The following is a 21528-nucleotide window of genomic DNA, read 5'->3' on the forward strand; positions in this document are numbered from 1 at the left end:
GCCCCCTACAGGCGGAAGTGTGCAGTTTTTTGCGTCTGAGGTACGTGCCGGGGTGTGGGCCAGCCCTCCAAATTGCACCGCCCTACCTTGCACGGTTTAGCCTGCAGCATGACTTTTATTGGCGGAAGAATAAAAATAGAGAATAATAATAATAAGAAGTAGTATAATAATAAAAATCCGAACAAAAACAATAGGGTTCCCAGCACCGCTGGTACTGGGAAACGCGTATGCTTGCATCCGCGTTCCCCAGTCCCCGCGGGCTTGGCCCCCTAATAATGGAAAAAAAAATCAGTCTTAATTGAATTCTGGATATTTGATTGTACTTCGAACACTTGTTTTAAGGGTCTGTTGTCACCTGTGCGTGTGTCAGGAGCAGGTGTCCCCTGTGTCCCTGGTGCTGACGGAGGAGCTGACTCACCACAGCCAGGAGGAGGAAGAGGAGGATGAAGAGGAGGAGCAGGATGAAGATGAAGATGAAGGAGAGCTGGCTCTGTGGTCTCCAGACGTTCAGGTGTTAGAGCTGCAGAAGGAGAGAGACAAAGGCCTCGGATTCAGCATCCTGGACTACCAGGTAACATCCTCCACCTGCTGCACCTCCATCCTCCGTCTGCCTGCCTGCCTGCCTGCCTGCCTGTCTGTCTGTCTGTCTGTCTGTCTGTCTGTCTGCCAGCCTGTCTGTCTGCCTGTCTGTCTGCCTGTCTGCCTGTCTGTCTGTCTGACAGTTTTAGTGAGCAGGTGACGACCTGAACAACAGTCTCAGTCATTAAATATTTGCTGTGTCAAACAGCAAACCTCTGCTCTTTTTCTTAAACGTTAATGTTTTATTTTATGTTGTTACCAGAGGAGCTCTTTGTTTCTCCTCCACTATAAAACAATGCAGAAAGGAGATGTCGAGACATTTCACTGTAGAAGTGAAAACTTGTGCTCTAGAGGAAAAGTCAAGGAAGCACTGGAGTGGTGAAAAATATTTCATGACAGTCTAAAAGTTTTTGACATTTTCAATCTGATCCAAAGTGGTGGAAAAACTGAAATCTAGACTGTTCTGTTTCTGACATTTATAAAATCTGGAGCTCACATTCACACACTGAGCCCCAGAGTTAATTGTCTCCCGGTGGTGAACTCACAGAGGTTTGTGAATGTGACTGTGGACGGCAGGAGATCTGTTCTTCAGCTTCAGCTCTCTGCAGGAACACGCTCAGATATTTTTGCAGCTTGCTGCACAAAAATATCATGAAACAATTGAGAACACGATTCAAATTAGTCAACTTGATTTTTATTTGTCAGAGTGACATCAGTCCTCTCCTGATGGTGTTGAGAAGTTGCAGTGGTCGAGCTTCAGCCTTCTTCATCTTAGAGAGTTTTCTTGATCTGAATCGAGGCTCTGAGGACAGCGGACATCGTACGCTGCAGATTGTAAAGATTCTTGAGGCAGTAGTGATACTGGGCTGTATATATAAGAATCAACTTGTCTTGATGAGTGGGTTCAGGTGCAGATGGTTCATTTGTCTCTACAATAATGACTCAAGCAGATTTCATAAGTGTAGCTGACTGATGTAAGCTAATGCTAATGCTAACTTGACTTGAGTCAGCTGAGGGTCTCCAGCTCATGTTTTAATGTTTCCATCTGACACGTTTTAAAACAAGAACCCTGTGAAAGTGTAAAGTTAGAGATGCATCATCATCGACCCACTTTGATTCTTCATCAGCCCACATCCTCCTCCTCAAACCCCCACAGAACAAATGCAGATGCAGAACAATGCTGCAGTAAGCTAGCATTAGTTAGCCAGACATGCTAACGTTTTGCAGTTTATGTTAGAGTTGATTAATACGTTCATGACACGTGTGTTCTTGTGTTTCACGTTTTTGAGAGACACCAAAAAGACGCCATCATCCAGACTCATGAAACGGAGTGTCGCTCGTCTCAGAGCCTCCTGCACATCTTCAACATGGAGAAAGATGGAAAGATCGACAGGCCTGTGGTGCCATAGTTACGGTTGCTAAGCTATGATTGGACAGTTGCTGTTCACAGGAGGAGCTTAGCAAAGGGTCAGTTAATGATCAGTTGTAGGTGAAGTTCTAGGTGAAGCGTCTCATGTCCAGAGGTCAACAGTTTAGAGTCATTTATGTTTCAAGCTGTAGTTCCTGTCAAAACGAGAGGAGGGTGAAATAGCAGTGCACTTCTTAAATGTTGCGGCTTCCCAAAAGTGTTTGTGAGGTGATGGCAGGTATCACAAGTGCTCCAAGGAAACTGGAGAATTTTACAGCTGTGAAATCTCTTTCAAAAAGTTAATGCCTTCATGTTTTTCCTCACTAAAGAAACAGTTTAAGGGACGTGTAACAAAGATAAATGAAGCCTTTGAACAGTGAAACAGACAGAAGGATCCTGATTCTGTGAACTGAAGCTGCAGCAGCAGCTCAGATTCTGCTTCATTAACAAGGACATCGTCATTTTATTGATTAGATTTTTAATGTTTTCAGGAATGAGTTTCTAATTAAAGTGAAGAATCGAATCATTTGAAACAAAACTTTCTCAAATTTTTGTGATTAAAAGAATTCATGTTTAGAATCGTCGCCGTCTGGGGAGTAAATTTGGGAAACCCTGTTGTATTTTTCTCCCCCTCCACCACCACCACCACCCAGCTTCAGCACTTTATCTTTAGGCACAGCTTCACCTCCAAGACCTCTGCCTCCTCCTCCTTCCTCCTCGTTCCTCCTCCTCCTCAGTCAGATCCAGCTGAGGCGGTGGGGGGAGCCTCAGGTTAACTCCCTGTTGGTCTACATCCGTGTCAGCCTGCACATACAGTATCTGCCCAGGAGGCCTGTGTGTGTGTGTTGGTGTGTGTGGGTGTGTGTGTGTGTGTGTGTGTGTGTGTGTGTGTGGAAATCATTATTTTTCTTTAGAAGGAAACATTTGAACTACATGATAGGAAATTAATACTTAAAATTCATTTACATGTAATGAGATGGATATAAGATGTCTTTTGCCTGAGGCTCTGTGTATGTGTGTGTGTGTGTGTGTGTGTGTGTGTGTGTGTGTGTGTGTGTGTGTGTGTGTGTGTGTGTGTGTGTGTGTGTGTGTGTTTACAGAAATATAAGTGAAATCTATCTGTTTCAGGCCGGTGGAGCTTCTACAGCTGTCAGAAGATCATAATATAAAAATACTGAACAGAGAATTTGTAAAAAGTAGTTAAACTTCTGTGAATGATGTTTCAGACTCCCACTGAAGGGTGAGGGACGGGGGGAGGCGGGTCACTCAACTCTGATTAAAGGGTGTTAACCTGCTCTTTTAAAAGGGAATGTTTAAAAATGTTTAGGGCTGCAGCAAACAAGTATTTTTTATAGTTAATTAATCAGCCAATTATTTTCTTGATTAATTGATTAGTTGTTTGGTTGATAAAATGTCAGAAAACCATGAAAAATGTTTCTCAAAGTTCAAGATGACGTCCTGACCTTTTTTTCTTTAAAAAATTACTCAAACTGATTAATCGATTATCAAAATAGTTGGTTAGTACATGACAATACATAATACCAAAACATTAAAAGGCACAGATAGGTAATCAGTAACATGAAAGAAAAGAAAACATCAATAAAAACAAAACTAAACTAACTAAAAATAAGTAAACAGTGATCTTTTTGGGTCTGGATGTCTTTCAGTTTTTTGCAGGAGTAATCTCTCCTTCTATTCATACTTTTTATTTATTTAAACTTTCTTCTCTTGATGTGAACGCTTCTGCCACAGTGTTCCACTTTGACATTTCCAGAATATTGTTTAGCTTATCCTTTTAATCTTAATTAGAGTTTAAGTTGGTGCAGAATTCTTGCAGAATGAGTTAGTGTCTGTTTATGAGTCATAAGAAATCATTGATGATCTTTTAGAAGCAGTAAATGTTTCTAACTGTTAAATAGAGTAAAATGTGAATGGAGTTTGGCAGTGAGACAGAGTGTGTATTTTCCGAGCAGTGGGATTTTTGTTTTCAGGATAACAGACTGAACTTTACATCCACAGACAGCTGACAGAGTTGTAAACAGCTGATCAGCTGACAGTGGAGGACTCGTTGTTACGGTCAGTTTTTGCTCCTGCAGCCGGCCTGTCTCTGGTGTGTCTTGGGAGGAACAACTCACTTCAGTCACAGATCGTATATTAAACAGGATTACAAACTATTTAATATGCAGTCTTTGGCTCCCACTCAGTATTTGGACTGCTGGACTCATTTTTTCACTGGTAATTGCTACATATTGCTCCTTTGAATGTGAACCTCATGACGTAGATCAAACAGTCGACTCGGTCTCAGTGCCGCCCTCACAGGTTTCAGGATGATTTAAAACAATTTTGGACCGTTTTCAACCCTGGAAATGTTTTTTATATAAATTTAGTGATAAATGTTAATATTATTTAACAACAACACTGATGTGTTTCACCACAGTGCAGTAATATAATTTAGTTTACAGCTCAGAGAACATGTTAAAGTGTGCCATCCCTCTTTACTGTAACCTGTAAAAGCACTGACAGTGTGAGCTGACGCTGTGTTCCTCCTGGCTGGACAGACGTTCTGTAAAGTTGTTATTTGGATGGCTGTCTGTAGGAGGAGGTGGTCAGGACAGATTGTTGTAGAGTTGAACTGTTGGCTGACAGCCCAGGTTACACACTGGCTGAAGGTACTTAAAGTTTCTACTACTTTCTATACACCTACCTAGTTTAGTCCCAGTGGTTCCTAACCTGGACCCCCAGGTTAGGAACCACTGGGACTAAACTAAACAAAAAAGCCGATCAGCCTAATCGGCTGTTTATAACTCTGTCAGCTGTCTGTGGATGTAAAGTTCAGTCTGTTATCCTGAAAAACAAAACAAAAAACACTGTTCTGAAAATACAGTCTCACTGCTGCCAAACTCCATTCACATTTTACTCAATTTAACAGTTAGAAACATTTACTGCTTCTAAGAGATCATTAATGATTTCTTATGACTCATTAACAAACATGAACTCATTCTGCAAGAATTCTGTATTCATTTGAACTCTGATTCATGTAAAACAGACAAACAAAACCGTTTATGTTCCTGAATGGAAGTTTCAAAGCAGAGCACCACGGCTGCAGTGTTCGCGTCGAGTGAAGCGAGTATTTCAACTTAACATGTTTCCTTAATCTCTGATGACACCTCAGTGTCATTTTATGATTTATTACAGTAAATGTTACCGCTGAGTTTGAAATCTGAAAATCTTCTGTGGCCAACCCAAACCTTTAATCAGAACTCTGATCACTTGTACCAGTGACGCGTGACCAAATACAGTGTAACACCTGTTACATTACAGCAGATTAATGAGATGTAACCTGTTATTTAAATCCCCCCAAATCCTAAAACCTTTACTCTAAAAAGTATTTTGTGGTCATTTCAAACTTATGAAATTAAAACTTTAAAATCTCTTATTTATTTACTTAGAAATAAAATGTCACTGTCTTGTTAAAAACATTTGGTGGTTTTGAATATTTGTCTGCTGAAGGAGTGAATTCTTCTTTATGAACTGAGACATTTCTGAAGCCAAACAAACTGTTTACAAATCCACTCCATCATCTGAAAAAAAATGTTTTTCTTAGCTCTGGAATAATTTTGAATTTTTATACAGAGATGATATACAAATAATAAATATGTAATGAAAATCTGTGGCGTATTCTTCAACATGTTGCTGCAGTATGTGTATATATTCATATGAAATTATGAAGGAAAAATAGGCGTAGAAATAGAAAATAACATGTTGTGATGAACTCGTGAGAGAAGTTCAGAGGTGAGGTTTGAATAAAGTCAGTCTTTAATCTTTGTTTCATGTGTTTTATATAAAATATTAATCTGAAAAGTAACTGAAGGCGTCAAATAAATGAAGTTCAGAATAAAATGTTCCCTCTGAGATGAAGTGGAGTAAAAGTACCAGAAACTACTGTGCTGTACTTAAAGGGACAGTTCACACCAAAATCAAAAATACACATTTTTCCTTTCGACCGCTTTGCTGGACTTTATGTTGTGACTTGATAGACAGAAAGAAAGTAGTTCCTACATGAAACAACAATGTTTGTGAATTATCTTGAGTAACTGGCTCATGATTTTTGTGAAGAGACGCAGCTGTTGAGTTTTTAAAATGTGTTTTGGCTGATTTAGTTCCGTTAAACTGTAGAGAAGTCAAACGTCTTTACAGCTGATTTCTCCAAAACTCTGCAGCTCACAACAAAACTATCCACATGATAAATGGACCACAGTCCAGGACAAAACAAGTTTTGGCTCAGTACTTGAGTAAATGTAATTAGTTACTTTCCACCACTGTTTTTTGTTTTACAACATCTGTAAGAGTGACTCACAGAATCCACCCACACACTGATCAACCAATCAGGTTGTGATTCTTCTCCCTCTCCTCTTTACCTCGTTTAGTTCATTATAGAAGCTGAAGGATGACATCACCTGTGTGTGTGTGTGTGTGTGTGTGTGTGTGTGTGTGTGTGTGTGTGTGTGTGTGTGTGTGTGTGTGTGTGTCATGGCTGGCTGCTCTTGGCCTCAGCTTCACATCAGGACAAAGCAGCCTGTGTTCAGAGACGAGCTGAAACCAAACACACACACACACACACACACACACACGCTGCTGCTACACTTGTGAGAACTCCTAATCTTTGTAAACTTTTTAAAGTTCATTTTCATCTGAACAGAAGCCACAACAGATAAATGAGATAAATGCCCAAACTTGTTAGAAACGTCCTCTAATTTCAAAACTGTCATCACTTTGAAAACTTCTCCTCTTTCTGAATACACTGTTCTGTTTTCATGCTCTTATATAAACTTCTTACTCTTAGTTTTCTGCAGGAGTCTTTACCAGAAAACATCTCAACATTTCAGAGATGTCCTCATTTTCAGAGACGGCTGCACAGTTAATTACAATATTACAGAAATTATAATCTTGATCATGTGCGTTATCCAAAACACAGAACCAAATCACATTTTTTTGAAAAGGAAAAATGTGTAAGAAAGCAGCATAATAATGAGGTTCTGTAGAGCTGCAGAGATGAGCTGGAATAAAAATCTTCTCTTTCAGATTTTTTAGTTTAGTTCAGACCTCAACAAATGTCACATCATCATGATTTACTGTTTTTGTCAGTAAAATTGAAAATTGTGATGCAAAACTGATAATTCTCACTAATCATCTTGCAAATATTAGTGAGAGTAATCATAATATGATTTTTCTTTTGTTCCAAAGTTTTCCTCACTTTCATCACGTAAGTTCATCAAATCAACTAATGACCAAAAAAATGATTATAGGAGTTTACACACAGATCCAAACCAGACAAGAGTGAACCAAAAGTAAGCCAGTAATGAAATAAACAGGTTGCACTCTGCAGGGCTCCAACATCCACTTATTTAATGCAGCGAGGAAGAATCATTTTGAGAAACGTTGTTCCTGATTAGATTCATCAGATTCCAGTCTGATAACGTCCAGTGTTGCTCAAAGCATCACTGACTTTGGTGCATTAAATCAGTGGAGCCCTGCGGTGTGAGAGCTGCCAGTTTTTACTTTCCAGAAATTACCTCACTTTGCAAAAATGTTATGTAATCTCTTATGTAATCTGATTACTCTTCGTTTTCTGCAGTCATCTTTTCTAAATCTTCATGTAAAAGCTAAACTGTACACTGACTGTTTTTTTTTTTTTGTCATTTAACCAGAAGTAAAGAAAGTCAGATCTTTTTTTCAAGAGTGTCCTGGTCAAGCAGAGATGACTGAAGATAATCACTGACATAAGACAAACATAAAACAATATAACATGAAAATAAAGGACAAATTACAGAATTATAAGATATCAAAACAGTCTTCAACATTCAGCACATCTACAACCTGTTAGCTGGTTAAAAGTCATTATAATCACTTCAGGAATGTCCAGTGAGAGAAGCTTCTGAAGATTTAGGTCATTTTTCACGCCTTATTTAGCCATTTTTACCCTTTTATGCTTTTTTTTTTTTTTTAAAACCTTTTTTACCCCGTTCAGAACGGCCTATGGGACAGTAGTTGAAATAAGTCCTGTAATAGTTAAGCAAATAAATAAGCAGTAAATAACAAGGAAACAGTGCAAGAACAGAAATAAGAACATGTTAATAATTAAATCTATGAGAGGACATGTTGGTCCGTCCAACCTGATCACACAGAGAGCAGCGCTGAGAGAGATCTCAACGCTTCAGGGTTCATAAAATATGTATTATAAAATATCTGACACACATAAAAGTGAAATAACAACAAATCTGTACTTTTCTAAAATTGTCATCACTTTTGTCACTTAGAGAACGTGAGCAAAAACTAAATGAAATTTACTTTCTACAAATGTCCTCACAGAAAACAGTCGTCTACTTTTTATATTAAAAAAAATTACTACTGCTAATAATAATGGCTAATATTGTGCTGAATATAATATGACCTGATTTTTTTTTAGAGTTTTTAAACATGAAAAGTACTAAATAAAAAAACAATATGCAACATTTTTAACTGCTGTCACACTGAGATGAAGAAAACAGTAAATCAGCAAAAACAAAGTGACCAATAAATATGAAACTAATAATAATGATCAGATTTAAATTGTGTGAATAACAGGGAAGTAAGACAGTCTTGTGTCAGAATCTCCATCTCTGTCTCTCGTCTTTCACCTCACAGTGAATCTGACCCTTCAACAATTTTCACAAAACAAAATGAATCAACTTTTCTCACAAATCTTCGGCGTCTCCTCGCTCTCTCCGTCTCTTCCCTCTATATCTCTCGCCCAAGGGCATGTCGGTGCAGAGCTGCTGCCAAAGTGTTTCCTGTTACTGACTCTGCGGCTGTCAGAGTTGAGTGAAAGATGGTTGGAGGCAATAAGAGAAGAGCCGATCCGATCCGTCTGTCTCGACTCTGATAGTTTCCACTAAAAACTGACACCTCTGAAATGTGACCTGTGTCACACCTGAGAAATGTTTTCATCCAAACATTTTGTTCTGATCGGAGAACGTGTCGACCGTCAGAGAGAACATCAACATTCAGGTGCTCCCACACTGAGGCGCAGATACACTGATCAATTCTTTTATCAATTGGAATTGATCAGACTGTATCAGATCCATCAGTGAAGTGACATTAATGAGACTATCAGCACTTTATGTCATCAAAATGTCACAGCAGCCTCTCGGGTCAACAATGAACCGTGAACTGGATTTTATTAGATATTCAGTTGAAATAATTTATAACGGTGGAACAAGTCGTCCGTCCACCGCAGGGTCGGTGGTTCGATTCCCCTCCTGTCCACGTGAGCAGTGAGACCGTGGACACATTATAAGACAACAGACCCCTTCAACATTAAACACAAGAAAAGGTCCTGCATCATTCCTTTATCGGACCACACCAGACTGAAAGAGACACAGCGTCTCCATATGGTTTATTTATGTCTCTTTGTGGTACTGTTGTGTCTTTTTGAAAGTTTTTGCCTCGTAGTAGATTTTTTTGTCTCCTTGTGGTTGTGTTTTGTCTCCTTGTTGTTGTTTTTTGTCTCCTTGTGGTAGTTTCGTGTATCTCAGTTGTTATTTTGTGTCTCTTTGTGTGGTGACGCTGTAGTCTCGGGCCCCAGTTCAGTGATCCATCCATCCGTCCGTGAGTGAAACCATCAGTGTGTGAAGGTGTTTTTACACCTGCACTTTGTCAATACTGTAATCACACTCAGACCCTTGAGAGGAGGTCCTCACTTTAACATGTGATGAATATCAGCCTCCTCGTTCTGCCCAGCCGTCTGAAGACCGCATGTCTTCTTTGCACAGTCTGTTATCACGTTTATGAACAACTCTACTGTTGCTCCATGTTAAATTCCATATCAGTGTTTCTCTCAGAAATATGCGTCAGTTCAGATCGCAGGACCTTCTTCCTGTATTGGTGCATTTTTCTGAGATATTTCTCTGTAAGTCAAAAGAAACCAAATCAAGGAGAAAATTCTCCAAACTTAGAAACTCATCAACCGTTTTTCACCATAGCAAGTAATCTAAAGACGAGAAAGTCTGAGTTAATGACAGACAAATAGTAATTGTTAAAGTGCTTTGTCAGCTGAGGTATAAAAGTAACCATGAACCTAATTAAATAAAAAAAAACCTCAAGTGTTTTATGATCTGACAAATCAGCAGGACTTTTAAAACTGTTACAGATCACTGCTGTACAAAATAAAAACCTTTTTATGATCTTTAACTGATCTGTTTCAAGGTTCCCTGTGGGGTTCTGGACCTCTAGTGGAACCATGACTATGAGGGGATCCTCAACACACAACCCAGCCAGTGGTGTCACATGGTTCCACTGATGGACAGAAGCAAATATTTCATGAGGAAGAAAAAACTTTCAGCATGTTTGTTAGATTCAGTCACTAAATGTAAACTGAACTTTTCTTCTTCCTTTCTTGAATCCTAACAAGCTGTGTTTGTACTTTTGTTTTGTTTTTTTACATTTTTGTCATGGTTACAGTAATAAATAATTAATTAAGGTTCATTGTTAAAAGAAATCGACACTGATAGTTGTTAGGAAACATCTATTTCCTGTTTGACAGATAACAGATATCCAGGATAAAACTTGCTCTCCTCTGCATCGCTCATTGTTTACGTCTTATCAGCAACTTGTGATGCAAGAATGAAATCAAACAGACAAAATCTACAACTCAGCTTTTTTAAATATGACAGCAGATAAATGTTTTAAAAAGTTAATTAAAAGCTAAAACTATTAATCTTTAGTTTTAGAAACCCCCACAAAGGTATGTAAAAACAAACAAACAAAAAATAGGATGCTCTGAAGTGGAAGTCAATGATGATTCAAATTTAAATATTTTCAAGTAAAGCCATTTAATTTTCAGGCACCAAACCAGGTTCACAGCTCACTGTGACTGAATTCAGAAATACATTTTTTAGATTCAAGTTTATCTGAAGAAGAAAAGTAAATTATCTCAACTAATGATTAAAGGTCAGCGAAACTTTTTGAAGTTTATTTCAGAACAAAAGTTTGAGTCAAAACTCAAATCTGTTGCCGTACGTTGCCTTGAAATTTTGAGTTATGTTAAATATTTTTATTTATTTTTTTTTTACAATGTTAAGTGATTTTTACATTTTCCAACTGAAAAAATATGTAACCTGTACACTAAATTTACAAAAGTAGTCTAAAAAAGTCTAAAATGTTTGAAAAATGTTAAAATGTATTTTATTTTAATCGTAGAGGTTGCAGACCTCTGGTTTAGGCAAAAAGAACTCTTTGGTTAGGTTTAAGAAAAGATTATGGGTTTTCAAATTTTTAAGTTACTCAAAACTTTAAATAACTTTTTGTTAAACACTGGAGAGACTTTGTCGCTCTCTTGTTGCTCCACTAGGGGGTGCCGCCTAACAGTGAATCAGTTGACATAAACTGTTTGCACAGACGACCTACATGCCGTTTTTTTTGCGGTGAGGACGGGGACATCGTCGTGCCGAGACAAGAGACAAACCCAAACTGTTGACACAAAGTCAAAAGAACACTATTGTGTAAAATATTGTTTGTGCGGCTTTAAGTTTTGCCTTCGTTGAAACTATGATGAAGAAAAACAGGCCAAAGTTTTGTACGACACAGAAGTGTTCGTTTACTTTTGGCCGTAATGTGTATGTTAATTATAAGGAAATGGAAAAAGTATGGAAAGTTTTTGTTCAGATTATCAAACCTCAGAGACCCTGACACTTCTGGAGTTTAGAATAAAATAATAAAGTCCAAAGTTCAAAACACACTAAAGATACTTGCTGTTCATTTCAGCTGTAAAATCATCCAGAGTTTCATTCTAACTGACATAATAAAGGTCTTAAAAACTTCATGTAGACACTCTGCAACCTACATATCCAAAAAAAAAAAAAAACAGCCCTCCTCATTGTTTTCTGCGCACAAAAAGCAAACTGTGGAAACATTTCACTACTTTTGGCAAAGTACATTTTTAATTTCTTTATTTTTTCCCTCTCACACTTTCTCCTACGTTTCTGATATCTCCACTTTTTGACAGCAGAGGCCCTTTCTTTTTCCGGAGGATCTTGTAGGAGTGGAGGACTTGAGTTCTGACTCCTCACCACCTGTAGCCATGTTGTTCAGTCTAAAAATACAGCGCGGCTTTGTTCTGGCAGCCTGAAACTTGGCACAGCAGCTCGTTCAGCAGCGCGGGCGATGCTCAGGGTTCAACACAGGGGAATTCACAAAATGTACATCCGCTCTAACCAGGAGAGGGTTTTATAGTTGGTATATGAATCTCTGAGGGGTTTGGATTCTGGCAGGACCGGGTCGTCCTGCTGGTTACTCTGGTTAAAGACGCGGAGCAGAGACGAGGGCTGTTCGTGGAGTTCACTGTTCGTTTTGTCGACAGGACAAACTCCTGTCAAACTTCTACATACAACATGTATACACACTCATATCCGTGTCCTCAGTGGACATCCAGTCAAAACTGGACAATACTTCATGTTAAAGGACAGTAAAGAGCTCATTTGGTTCATTAATGCAAACAGTGGCCAATTTATACACTTTTTATTATTTAATGCCGAATAAACACCTAGAAAATTAAAGAATATTCTTTAATATACATGAAGAAAAACTTTTTCAGTAATAGATTAACTAAAAGTTCACTCTGAGAGCGAAGACCTCCACAAAGACCAAATGCTCGATCTCACAACGTTAATGAAAGTGAAAAATTAAATGTGTATCCGCCCTCTGATCTGGATCCACTCTGAAATTTATTTGGTTCTTTTGCTCGGCCCGTGTCACACCCTTCACCAAGTTTTATAAAAACCGGATCAGAAACAAAACTTCCTCAGAAGTAATAATGAATAAATATTTACTCTGGTTTAAATTGAGCAGGTTTTATGTGTTTAAAGAAGTTCACAGCTGCTTATGAAGAAGTTTGTCTCTGTTTGTTTCTCCAAGTTTCACATAATTACCATGAAATAACATGTTTTTTGTTTTTAAATAAAACTTTCAAGAAATTAGAAAAAGTGGACCATACTTACCGACCGTGTGACCTCGTAAACAGGGAGGATTTTGAAGACAAAAAATTGAGTTTCAGAGACTTTGTTTCCTGCATTCTGATGACTGATAATAACAAAAAATGAAAGGAACTTTTCATTTTCAGAAAAGAATTATGAAAATATATAACAGTTCTCTTGCATGAACTAATATTCATTGATTTTCTTTCATTCATTTAATTTTGCCCCTCACCATGATGGAAAATTGTCACTGCAGATATTACAAAGTGCTCACCCTTTTCCTGTGAACTTTTGTCGACTTCTGAAAGGGAGACATGTCAGAAAAAGTCTGGGAACCACTGCCATAACAAAGGGAGTAATCATATTGGACTTAACGACGTCGTTCAGAACCAGAAACGGGTTGTTATAGTGAAAATGAGAAAACAGAGTGAACATTTGTCCAAAATCAGGAAAAGTCAGGGAGAATTATGATTGTGGGAGGAGGGAGAGGGAAAAACAGGAGTCTCCTGGGAAATCATGAGGGTTAAATGAAGCATATTATAATTATAAATATAAATACAAAACCTATACTGGACACCAAAATTAAAAGCAGAACTTTTTTATGCAGTTAACTATATTATTTTTAAGGTTTCTCTGGGTGAAAGTTTTAATGTTCACATCATCAGCTTTTTTAAAAGTTAGTCCTGTATCAGTTTTTTATCATATTTACTCACCTAATATGGTTTTAAGTCAAGTTTTAGTTTAAAGTCCAGGCTGGTTTTATGTTTTTAAGTCGTCTGTCTGTCCCATTTTTGTGACAACAGAATTATTGACAGAAATTCTTCAAACTGGCTCAGATGTCCTCTTGGATTCGAGGATGAACTGATTAGATTTTGGAGGACACAGTCACCTCACTAAACACATTTTTGGCCATAAGTCACTCCCACACTTCTGAATGTTTTACGCCGTCAGCTGTGTACCAATAACAGTATCGTTTATCCAGAAGCTTATTGATATTTTGGTACCAACCAGTCAGGAACCAGTTCTGATTCCCATCCTTAACCACCCGATGACTAGTTTGTTTGTTTGTTTGTTTGTTTTTAGAAACAGTGTCAGCGTTTGGTTTCTTCTTTTCTTTAGTCTTCATGTGTCTCTTCGGGTTTGTAGTTTTTTTTTAACCAGTTCTTTTATGGCCACATTTCTTCCCTTCTGATAAAACAGACTTTATTGTTTCCTTCAGCCTCATTTTATCAAAACTGTTACAGGAAAAACAGGTTGTTCATGAACATTTGAAATTTCGTCATAGTTTTTGTTTAACAAAATTAACACTAAACCACACAGATACTGTGTTTTTCCATTAAATTAGGTTTGGTTCTCAGATTGGTTCCGTTCAAGATTCTTGGAACATTGCTGCGATACATTTCCACCAAAATCTGCTGGGTTTTTTTCTTCAGCTGACAACCAACTTCTTGGGTTTCAAACCAATTTATTTTTGGTTGAAATGCTCCAAACTGCTCAACACACGAACCGGAATGGAGCCGGTTCCACGTTGGTGGAAAAGTCCTCACTGTGCATGAAACTGCTGCACTGGAAAAAATACGTCTCCTCTTTTTTATCAACAAAAATGGAGATTTTTTTTAAAACCACATTTTAGTTTCATTTTCTGTCAACAATATGGCAAACATATTTTGTAATAGGTTTGTAGTTTTCTTACCAGCTCTTTTGTGGCCACAGTTCCTCCCTTCTGATAAAACATAGACTCTATTGTTTTCTTCAGCCTCATTGTGACAGAACTGTTACATCTTAGTTGTGGAAAAACAAGTTGTTCACAGATGTATTTCATCACAGTTTTTGTTGAACCAAAAAAAACAACCGAAATAGTGTTTTTTTCACCAAATTCACTTTGGTTCTTGGACTGGTTCCATTCATGACTCTTGGAACCTTGGTGCTTTCTAGTGAAGCAGCTGCGTTTCCACCAGTTTACGTTATCAGTCTGAATTAGTGCTAATGACTTTGGGGGAAAAAAGGCTGATGTTGAACATATTTTTAAATAGTTTTTATTAATTAAATGAACACTGAACCACTTTTACATGAGTGCAGCGAACTCAGAAACTCCTGAAGTCAATACAAACAAGATATTCTAAATTTGCGATATTTGTACTTTGATGGAGGTTCTTTCTTAACTTTTGGACAGAATAATCTCAACTCAAAGGCCAACTTACTCTCCATCTCACCTGCATCTCTCAGTCTTTAGCGAACGGAGACCAAAATCCCTGTTTGGACAGAGGAAAGTGTTACAACCTTTACACAAGTGATGTGTGTTGATACAAAAGCTCAAGTGTGTGTTCACAGTTTTCTGGTTTTATTTTACCGTCATGATGATTGATGGTGAACAAACAGAACGTGTGACAGCAGAACCTAAAGGGTGATTTCACAGAACATTAACAGTCAGACGGATCAGACTTCAGATGATCCACCACCGTGAAACTTTAGCATGTTGTGATGTCAGAGATGATCTGAAACTAAGATTCTGTCGTGTTGTTCTTTAAATCTGATCTGTTCACATCAACCTCCTGCTGGAACAGGAAATGATCTCACTCTGGATCCCTCCTCATCCTCAGTCAAACACTAAACATTTGTCTTTTCGTCCCTCTGTCCACCGTCCTCTTCAGTCCGCCTGTCTCTGTTCTCCTCCACGTCTTGTTTGGCTGCTGTGACCTTTGACCTCCTGACTGTTAATTTCTGTGAAGCTGGATGTTAAGAATCAGTCCTCCCGTCTGCATGTTTGCGTGTTGTTGTGTTTTTGTGTGGATCTATTTTCTCTGGTCTCTGTCTCCCCCTGCCTGTCTCCTTGCTGCTCTGCTCAGAGACGCCTTCAGTCTGAGTCTGTCTGTCTCTCCTGTGTTGGAGGAGATCTGATCTGTGATCTGTGTCAAAGTGTCACACACAGATGTGTGTTTTGGACCCTGGTGACTCGTGTTGTTCTCGGTCTTTAACAGACTTTCCAACCATGAGAATCAAGAATAGGGAAGAATTGAAACCAAAAAAATTGAATTTCATTTTTTTTGCATTTTGGTGACTTTTAAAGAATGGAAACAGTCAGTTCACTACAACAGCATTTTTATGTTAAATGCTTTTAATTTTGCTTTGAGTTCTTGGGAGAGAATTCAGAATCAGTCGCCTCCCTGGTGTGAACTTGCATATCATCCGTTTTCTTTCTTTCTTTCTTTTACTAAACGCCCGCCCCCTTTTCCTTTAAAACTTTCCATAAGAACCCAGATTTCTTCTCTGCAGAGAGTCTGGTTTGTTGTAGCTGTGTTGTTCTTTGTGTGGAAACAGTAGATGTTTGGAAAAAGGAGAAAATGTGTTACAAATTGGGACAAATACAGGAGAATTATGATCCCAGGAGGAAATCAGGAGAGTCTCCTGGAAAAATCTGGAGGGTTGGCAAGTCTGTTCTGTAGCGCAGACTGTGTGTGTGTGTGTGTGTGTGTGTGTGTGTGTGTGTGTGATTTGACTTTTTCCATCTTTTTTTTTGTCTGTTTTTTTAATATTTCACCACATTAAAAAAGTCTTGTGGAAATCAACATTAATTTCATTTGATGTCAAGAAACAAACCATAAATAATCAGAATCATCAGTATAAAACCCTGTTAATAAGTCGGTTATGCTGCAGATTCTAACATCTCATGGTTTGTTGTCGTGACAGAAGAAGAAGCTGCTCAGCTGTTAGAATCTGTGAACAAAGGTCGAGGATTTAGAAAGTGAACTTAATGTGATTTGTGGATTTTGATGACGGCTGCACTTTAGCTCTTTTAGTTGCTCTTACTGTAAGGTTGCTGTTGATGCAGAGATTCTGTTCACGTCCAGTAATCACTTGTTGTGTTGTTTTACCAGGAAAATCTGTTGAAATCTTTCTGGTCTTAATGTCCAGTGAAAATAGAGGAACTTGTTCACACTGGAGGGAGTTGAGGAGAGACTCTTGGCACCTTTGATTTGAAGTCAGCAGCTTCACTGCTGCAAGAAAAAAAAGAGTGTAAGAAATAAAATGAAATGAGGCAGCAGTAGGTTATGGTTATTTTGAGTTTGTTTTCAAATAGTTTTTTATTTTATTTCATGGCAGCCCATCGTAAAGTCTGGCTCCTCTCGACGTTTCTGCCTCTGTCGGCTCGGTGCATGATGGGAACGGTTGTGTCTCTGTAAATAATATAATAAAGAGTTCAGTCTGTAGGGAAAGTGTGCAGAGATAACTTCAGGTAGGATTTGGTGCTGTATAAATTAAATTGACTTCGCTTGGCATTTTATCTGAGAAAAGGCCCACAGTGAACAGAAAAGAGGATTTCAGGTCGGCAGCAGCCGTAACTAAAGTCCTGCATGCATTTTTCTGCATGTTTGTTTTTTATTTTAGCTGAGAATATGCAGAAGAAGATTCTTTCCGTTTCCCCAGTGAATGTAACCTACTTTATTTAATTTAATATTATTTTTTAGAACATTATGAATTACAACCTGTTTACCAATTGTTTTACATTCAATAAACAGATAGAATTTCTCCTATTTGTCCAGGACATTAAGGCATTTCTTTTTTTGAACAACATATTTATTTATAATTCTGCACATTCAAGTTATAAAGCTGCTTTGTCTGGAAATAATAATAGTAGAGAAGAACTATTTACAACTTGGCACTAAATGAGACACGACTGTCATCAGTGTTGTGTCCACATGGAGAGGAGGATGATTGAAATAACTTAAAAGCAACAAATACTCATTTTAATCACATTTTTAGCCCAAAGTAGGAACTTATAGGAATAAGTCTGTCTTATTTGAACTCATTTTAAGCTTCTTTAACGTGTCTTGTCATAGATGTCAGGCGGGGGGGTTATGGTCATTTTAGCAGCAGGTCGTCCCTCCTCTTGTCACTCCAGTGATATAAAGCAGTGGCTCTAACACATGTGGCTCTTTAGCTCCTCTCCAGTGGCTCCCTGTGACAAAAAATCATATGGAAATTAATATTATAATTTTAATTGTTGTAGGTCTGAGAAAAACGTCAAAGATTTTTGAGCTCAAGTCAGACTTAAGCTTTGAAAAAGTTTTACCAACTACTGATCTTTTGTTGAGATAATTTACTTTTCTTCTTGAGATAAACTTAAATCTTGATCAGAAATTGTATTAAAAAATTGACAGAGTAAATGCATTGAAGTGAAAGTGAATGAAGGTTAAAACTGTAATATTTTCAGTTAAAACCATTTAATCTTCAAGCACCAAAATAATAAGTTAGGTTCTCAGCTAAGGTTTTTAATTTCTAAGACTAAAAGTTTCAAGTTTATCTAAAGAGGAAAAGTAAATCATCTCAACTAAAGATTAAAGGTCGGCAAAACTTTTTAAAGTGTATTTCAATACATAAAAGTTTGAATTGGGCTTGAAATTTTGAGTTTTTACAGCTATTTTTTTTCCAACTGTAAAAATATTTAGCCGAAGTTCACTATGGATGCCAAAACGAAAGTCTTCAGGGAAAAGAGAGAATTTAATTATATATATATATATATATATATATATATATATAAGATTTCCTTTTACAAGTTTTTTTGTTCTAATGGAAGTCCTGTTTGGACAAAATCCCGCTGAATGTCACGTGTTAAAGGTGTTTTTTTTTTTTATCTCTCTGTCTCTTCAGGACCCTCTGGATCCTGGTCGCTGTGTGATGGTGATTCGCTCTCTGGTTCCCGGTGGTTCAGCGGAGCATCACGGCGGTTTACTTCCTGGAGACCAGCTGGTGTCGGTGAACCAGACACAGGTTGACCTGCTGACCCTGGCCGAGGCGGTAGAAGTCCTGAAGTCCGTCCCGCCCGGCGTTGTCCGCCTCGGCATCCGCAAACCTCTGGTGGTAAATATCAAGTTCTCCAAACACCCAGTTTCTACTGACGCGCAGGACGGTTTCTCTCTGAGTGAAGGATCGTGTGGTGATCTGAACTGTGTGTGTGTGCAGGGGGACGGACCAGAGAAGAGGACAGAGGACAGCAGCCAGGTGTCCCTCAGCAACACACAGCTACCTGTACCAAAGGTAACACACACAGTCATACTGTTTTATGACCAAATATATCGTTTGAAACTTCCTTTTCATTTTTGATTGATCTGCAGATGTTTTTAAATGTTAGAAAAAAGTTCACGGCAGATATTAAATCTTAAAGCTTCACACACAGTGATATTTCAGACAGTCGTCTTCTTCCAACTTTTTGTGGCAGATTTTGAACTCTCATGTGGAACAATAAATGTTTGCAAGTCTAAATATTTAGATCCATGAAGTGTGCATGTCTCATCAGTAAATTTTATTATCAACCTCGGGGAAATCAGGAAATCTTGAAACTCGCTCGTCCAATCGACCCTCCACCAAGCCCCACCTCCAGACAGCAACTGTCCAATCATAGCTTAGCAACCGTAACTAAGCCTGTCAGTCTTTCCATCCCTCTCCATGTTGAAGGTGTGCAGGAGACTCTGAGACGAGCGATACTCTGTTTCATGAGTCTGGACGGTGGCGTCTTTTCTGTCGTCTCTCAAAAACGTGAAACACAAGAGCACAGGTGTGATGAACGTATTAAACTTACCAACGTTAGCATGTCTGGCTAATTAATGCTAGCTTTAACGTTACCTCCAGTCAAACTTGTTAGATCCACTGCATCTGCGTTTGTTCTGTGGGGGTTTGAGGAGGAGAATGATGAAGAATCAGAGTGGCTCGATGATGATGCGTCTCTCTCTGGCTCGCTGTCGCAGGTCTAAGTCGGGTTAGCTTAGCTCTTATCCCGGCTCTCTTCCTGTGGTGATCGTGGTCCAGCTGGTCTGGCTGGGTGACCAGTCTCAAGGTCCGCTGCACTAATCGAGTCCCTGCTTTTCCTTTTCCCACGTTAATGAGTGTATTTCTGTCATCTATCATGTAGATATACCTGCTGTATTTCACCATCTGACCAATGTTAGCTGACATGTAAGCTAGCTTTAGCTTCAGTCTGTTAGCATTAATGTTACATCATGTACGCAGCACATCAGCTGGAGACTTCTCAGACGACTCAAGTCGAGTTAGCATTAGCATTAGCTTACATTAGCCAGCTACACTTTCACTGTAAACTGCATAAATGCAGTGCGAGAATGGAAAGCTTGACAGGCTTAGCAACAGTAACTAAGGAGGGCGGGGCTTAGCGAAGGGTCAGTTGGGCCAGTGTTAAAAAAGAATTAAACAGATGATTTTTTCTGACAGCTGTCAGAGTCTTCATCAGTGACTTAAACGAGCTCTTTTCTCTGAATCGACGGTCAGGACAGACGTGTCGTAACTTAACTGTCTTAAAGGGAAAGTTCATCACTTTTCATGTGCCTGTCAGTCAGTACTTCTGATGTCCACATCCAGTGACCAAGCTAATGCTGCAGTCTGTTGTAAAGAAAACGACCTCCAGCATGGAAAAGTGCAGTGGAATAGTCATGTGAGTCACAATTCCAAGTCAGAAACTCGGGAAAGATCTACAAGTCTTCATCAGCTGGAACCGTCTTTTTTCTCTGAGTGGACGGTCTGAGGACAGACGTGTCGTGTCTTAAGCTGCACAGATTGTAAAGTCCTTTAAGGCAAATTAGTGATTTGTGATTTTGGGTTTTATAACAGTCATATTGGACACCAGAGACAGCGGTTTCTTCTCTCTCTCTTTAATCAAGTCACTCCAGACTAATTGGACCATTAAGATTTTCTCCGCTTTCACATCATTCATCCGTCTCCTCTCCCTCTGTTCTCCTCCTCGCTGCCTCGTCCCTCCATCTCTCTTCATCTTCACCTCCACAGTTAAATCTCTCTGTCTGTCTTTATCTCGTCCCTCTTAACTCATTTCACTTCCGTTTGTTTTATAACTCTGGACTCTGCCGAGGCTTCTGACTATAAAGAAAAATAAATGGAGGAATAAATAAATGTAAGTAAATGTGTGGAGCCTGACAGGAGCGGTGTAGAGTTCAGACGCTGCTGTAAAACAAGACGACACAAAGACTGAGGACAAGTGGAAGACAAACACTGATATGAAACACAGTGTGCAGATAATTGCAGGTCATGTGTGAGCTGTTCTCTAACGTTTGGTAGTAAGTAAACAATAAATCAGTGCACTTTACTGTTCTGAACTAAAGGGAACGTGTGCAATGCAGGGCTCATGACTAACTTTTCAAAACTAGTTTCCAGGGTGTCAACCGTTCATCAGACACCAGCACACATGTAGTGTCGTCTGTTTCTGCTTCTCTAATGGAAGCGACCCTGCAGTTCATGTACTGATGCTGTCAGTCCTCTGCAGCGCCGCCGGTTCAACTCTCACCTGCAGCCTGTCTGCTGCGTGTCAGCACCTCTCTCTATATATATACTAAACTTTCCTGTCATATATTCAGCTGTCACTGTCAAATAAAGGAAAAATGCTCAAAAAAGTCTTTCAAAATTAAATAATTTAATAAAAGATCTCAAATGCAACAGATAATAAATGATCATTTATTTTGGGGTGCACAGTTATACATGTTAAAAAGCAGCTGCTGGCAACCAAAGGCCAAG

At 38.7% G+C, this 21528-nt stretch overlaps 1 protein-coding gene across 1 annotated transcript in view; it reads left to right on the top strand.

The window, feature by feature from the left end:
• The window catches only part of patj (PATJ crumbs cell polarity complex component), a 146381-nt gene that overhangs the window by 35692 nt on the left and 89161 nt on the right, over window positions 1–21528 (top strand). Inside the window, exons 18-20 of the mRNA XM_084723836.1 lie at window positions 371–571; window positions 18646–18855; window positions 18958–19032. Coding sequence (XP_084579962.1) covers window positions 371–571; window positions 18646–18855; window positions 18958–19032 — 486 coding nt within the window. The remainder of the gene's footprint in view (window positions 1–370; window positions 572–18645; window positions 18856–18957; window positions 19033–21528) is intronic.

The sequence above is a fragment of the Lutjanus erythropterus genome, chromosome 7, assembly GCF_056507025.1.
Source record: "Lutjanus erythropterus isolate fLutEry1 chromosome 7, fLutEry1.hap2, whole genome shotgun sequence".
Classification (NCBI taxonomy): Eukaryota; Metazoa; Chordata; class Actinopteri; order Lutjaniformes; family Lutjanidae; genus Lutjanus; species Lutjanus erythropterus.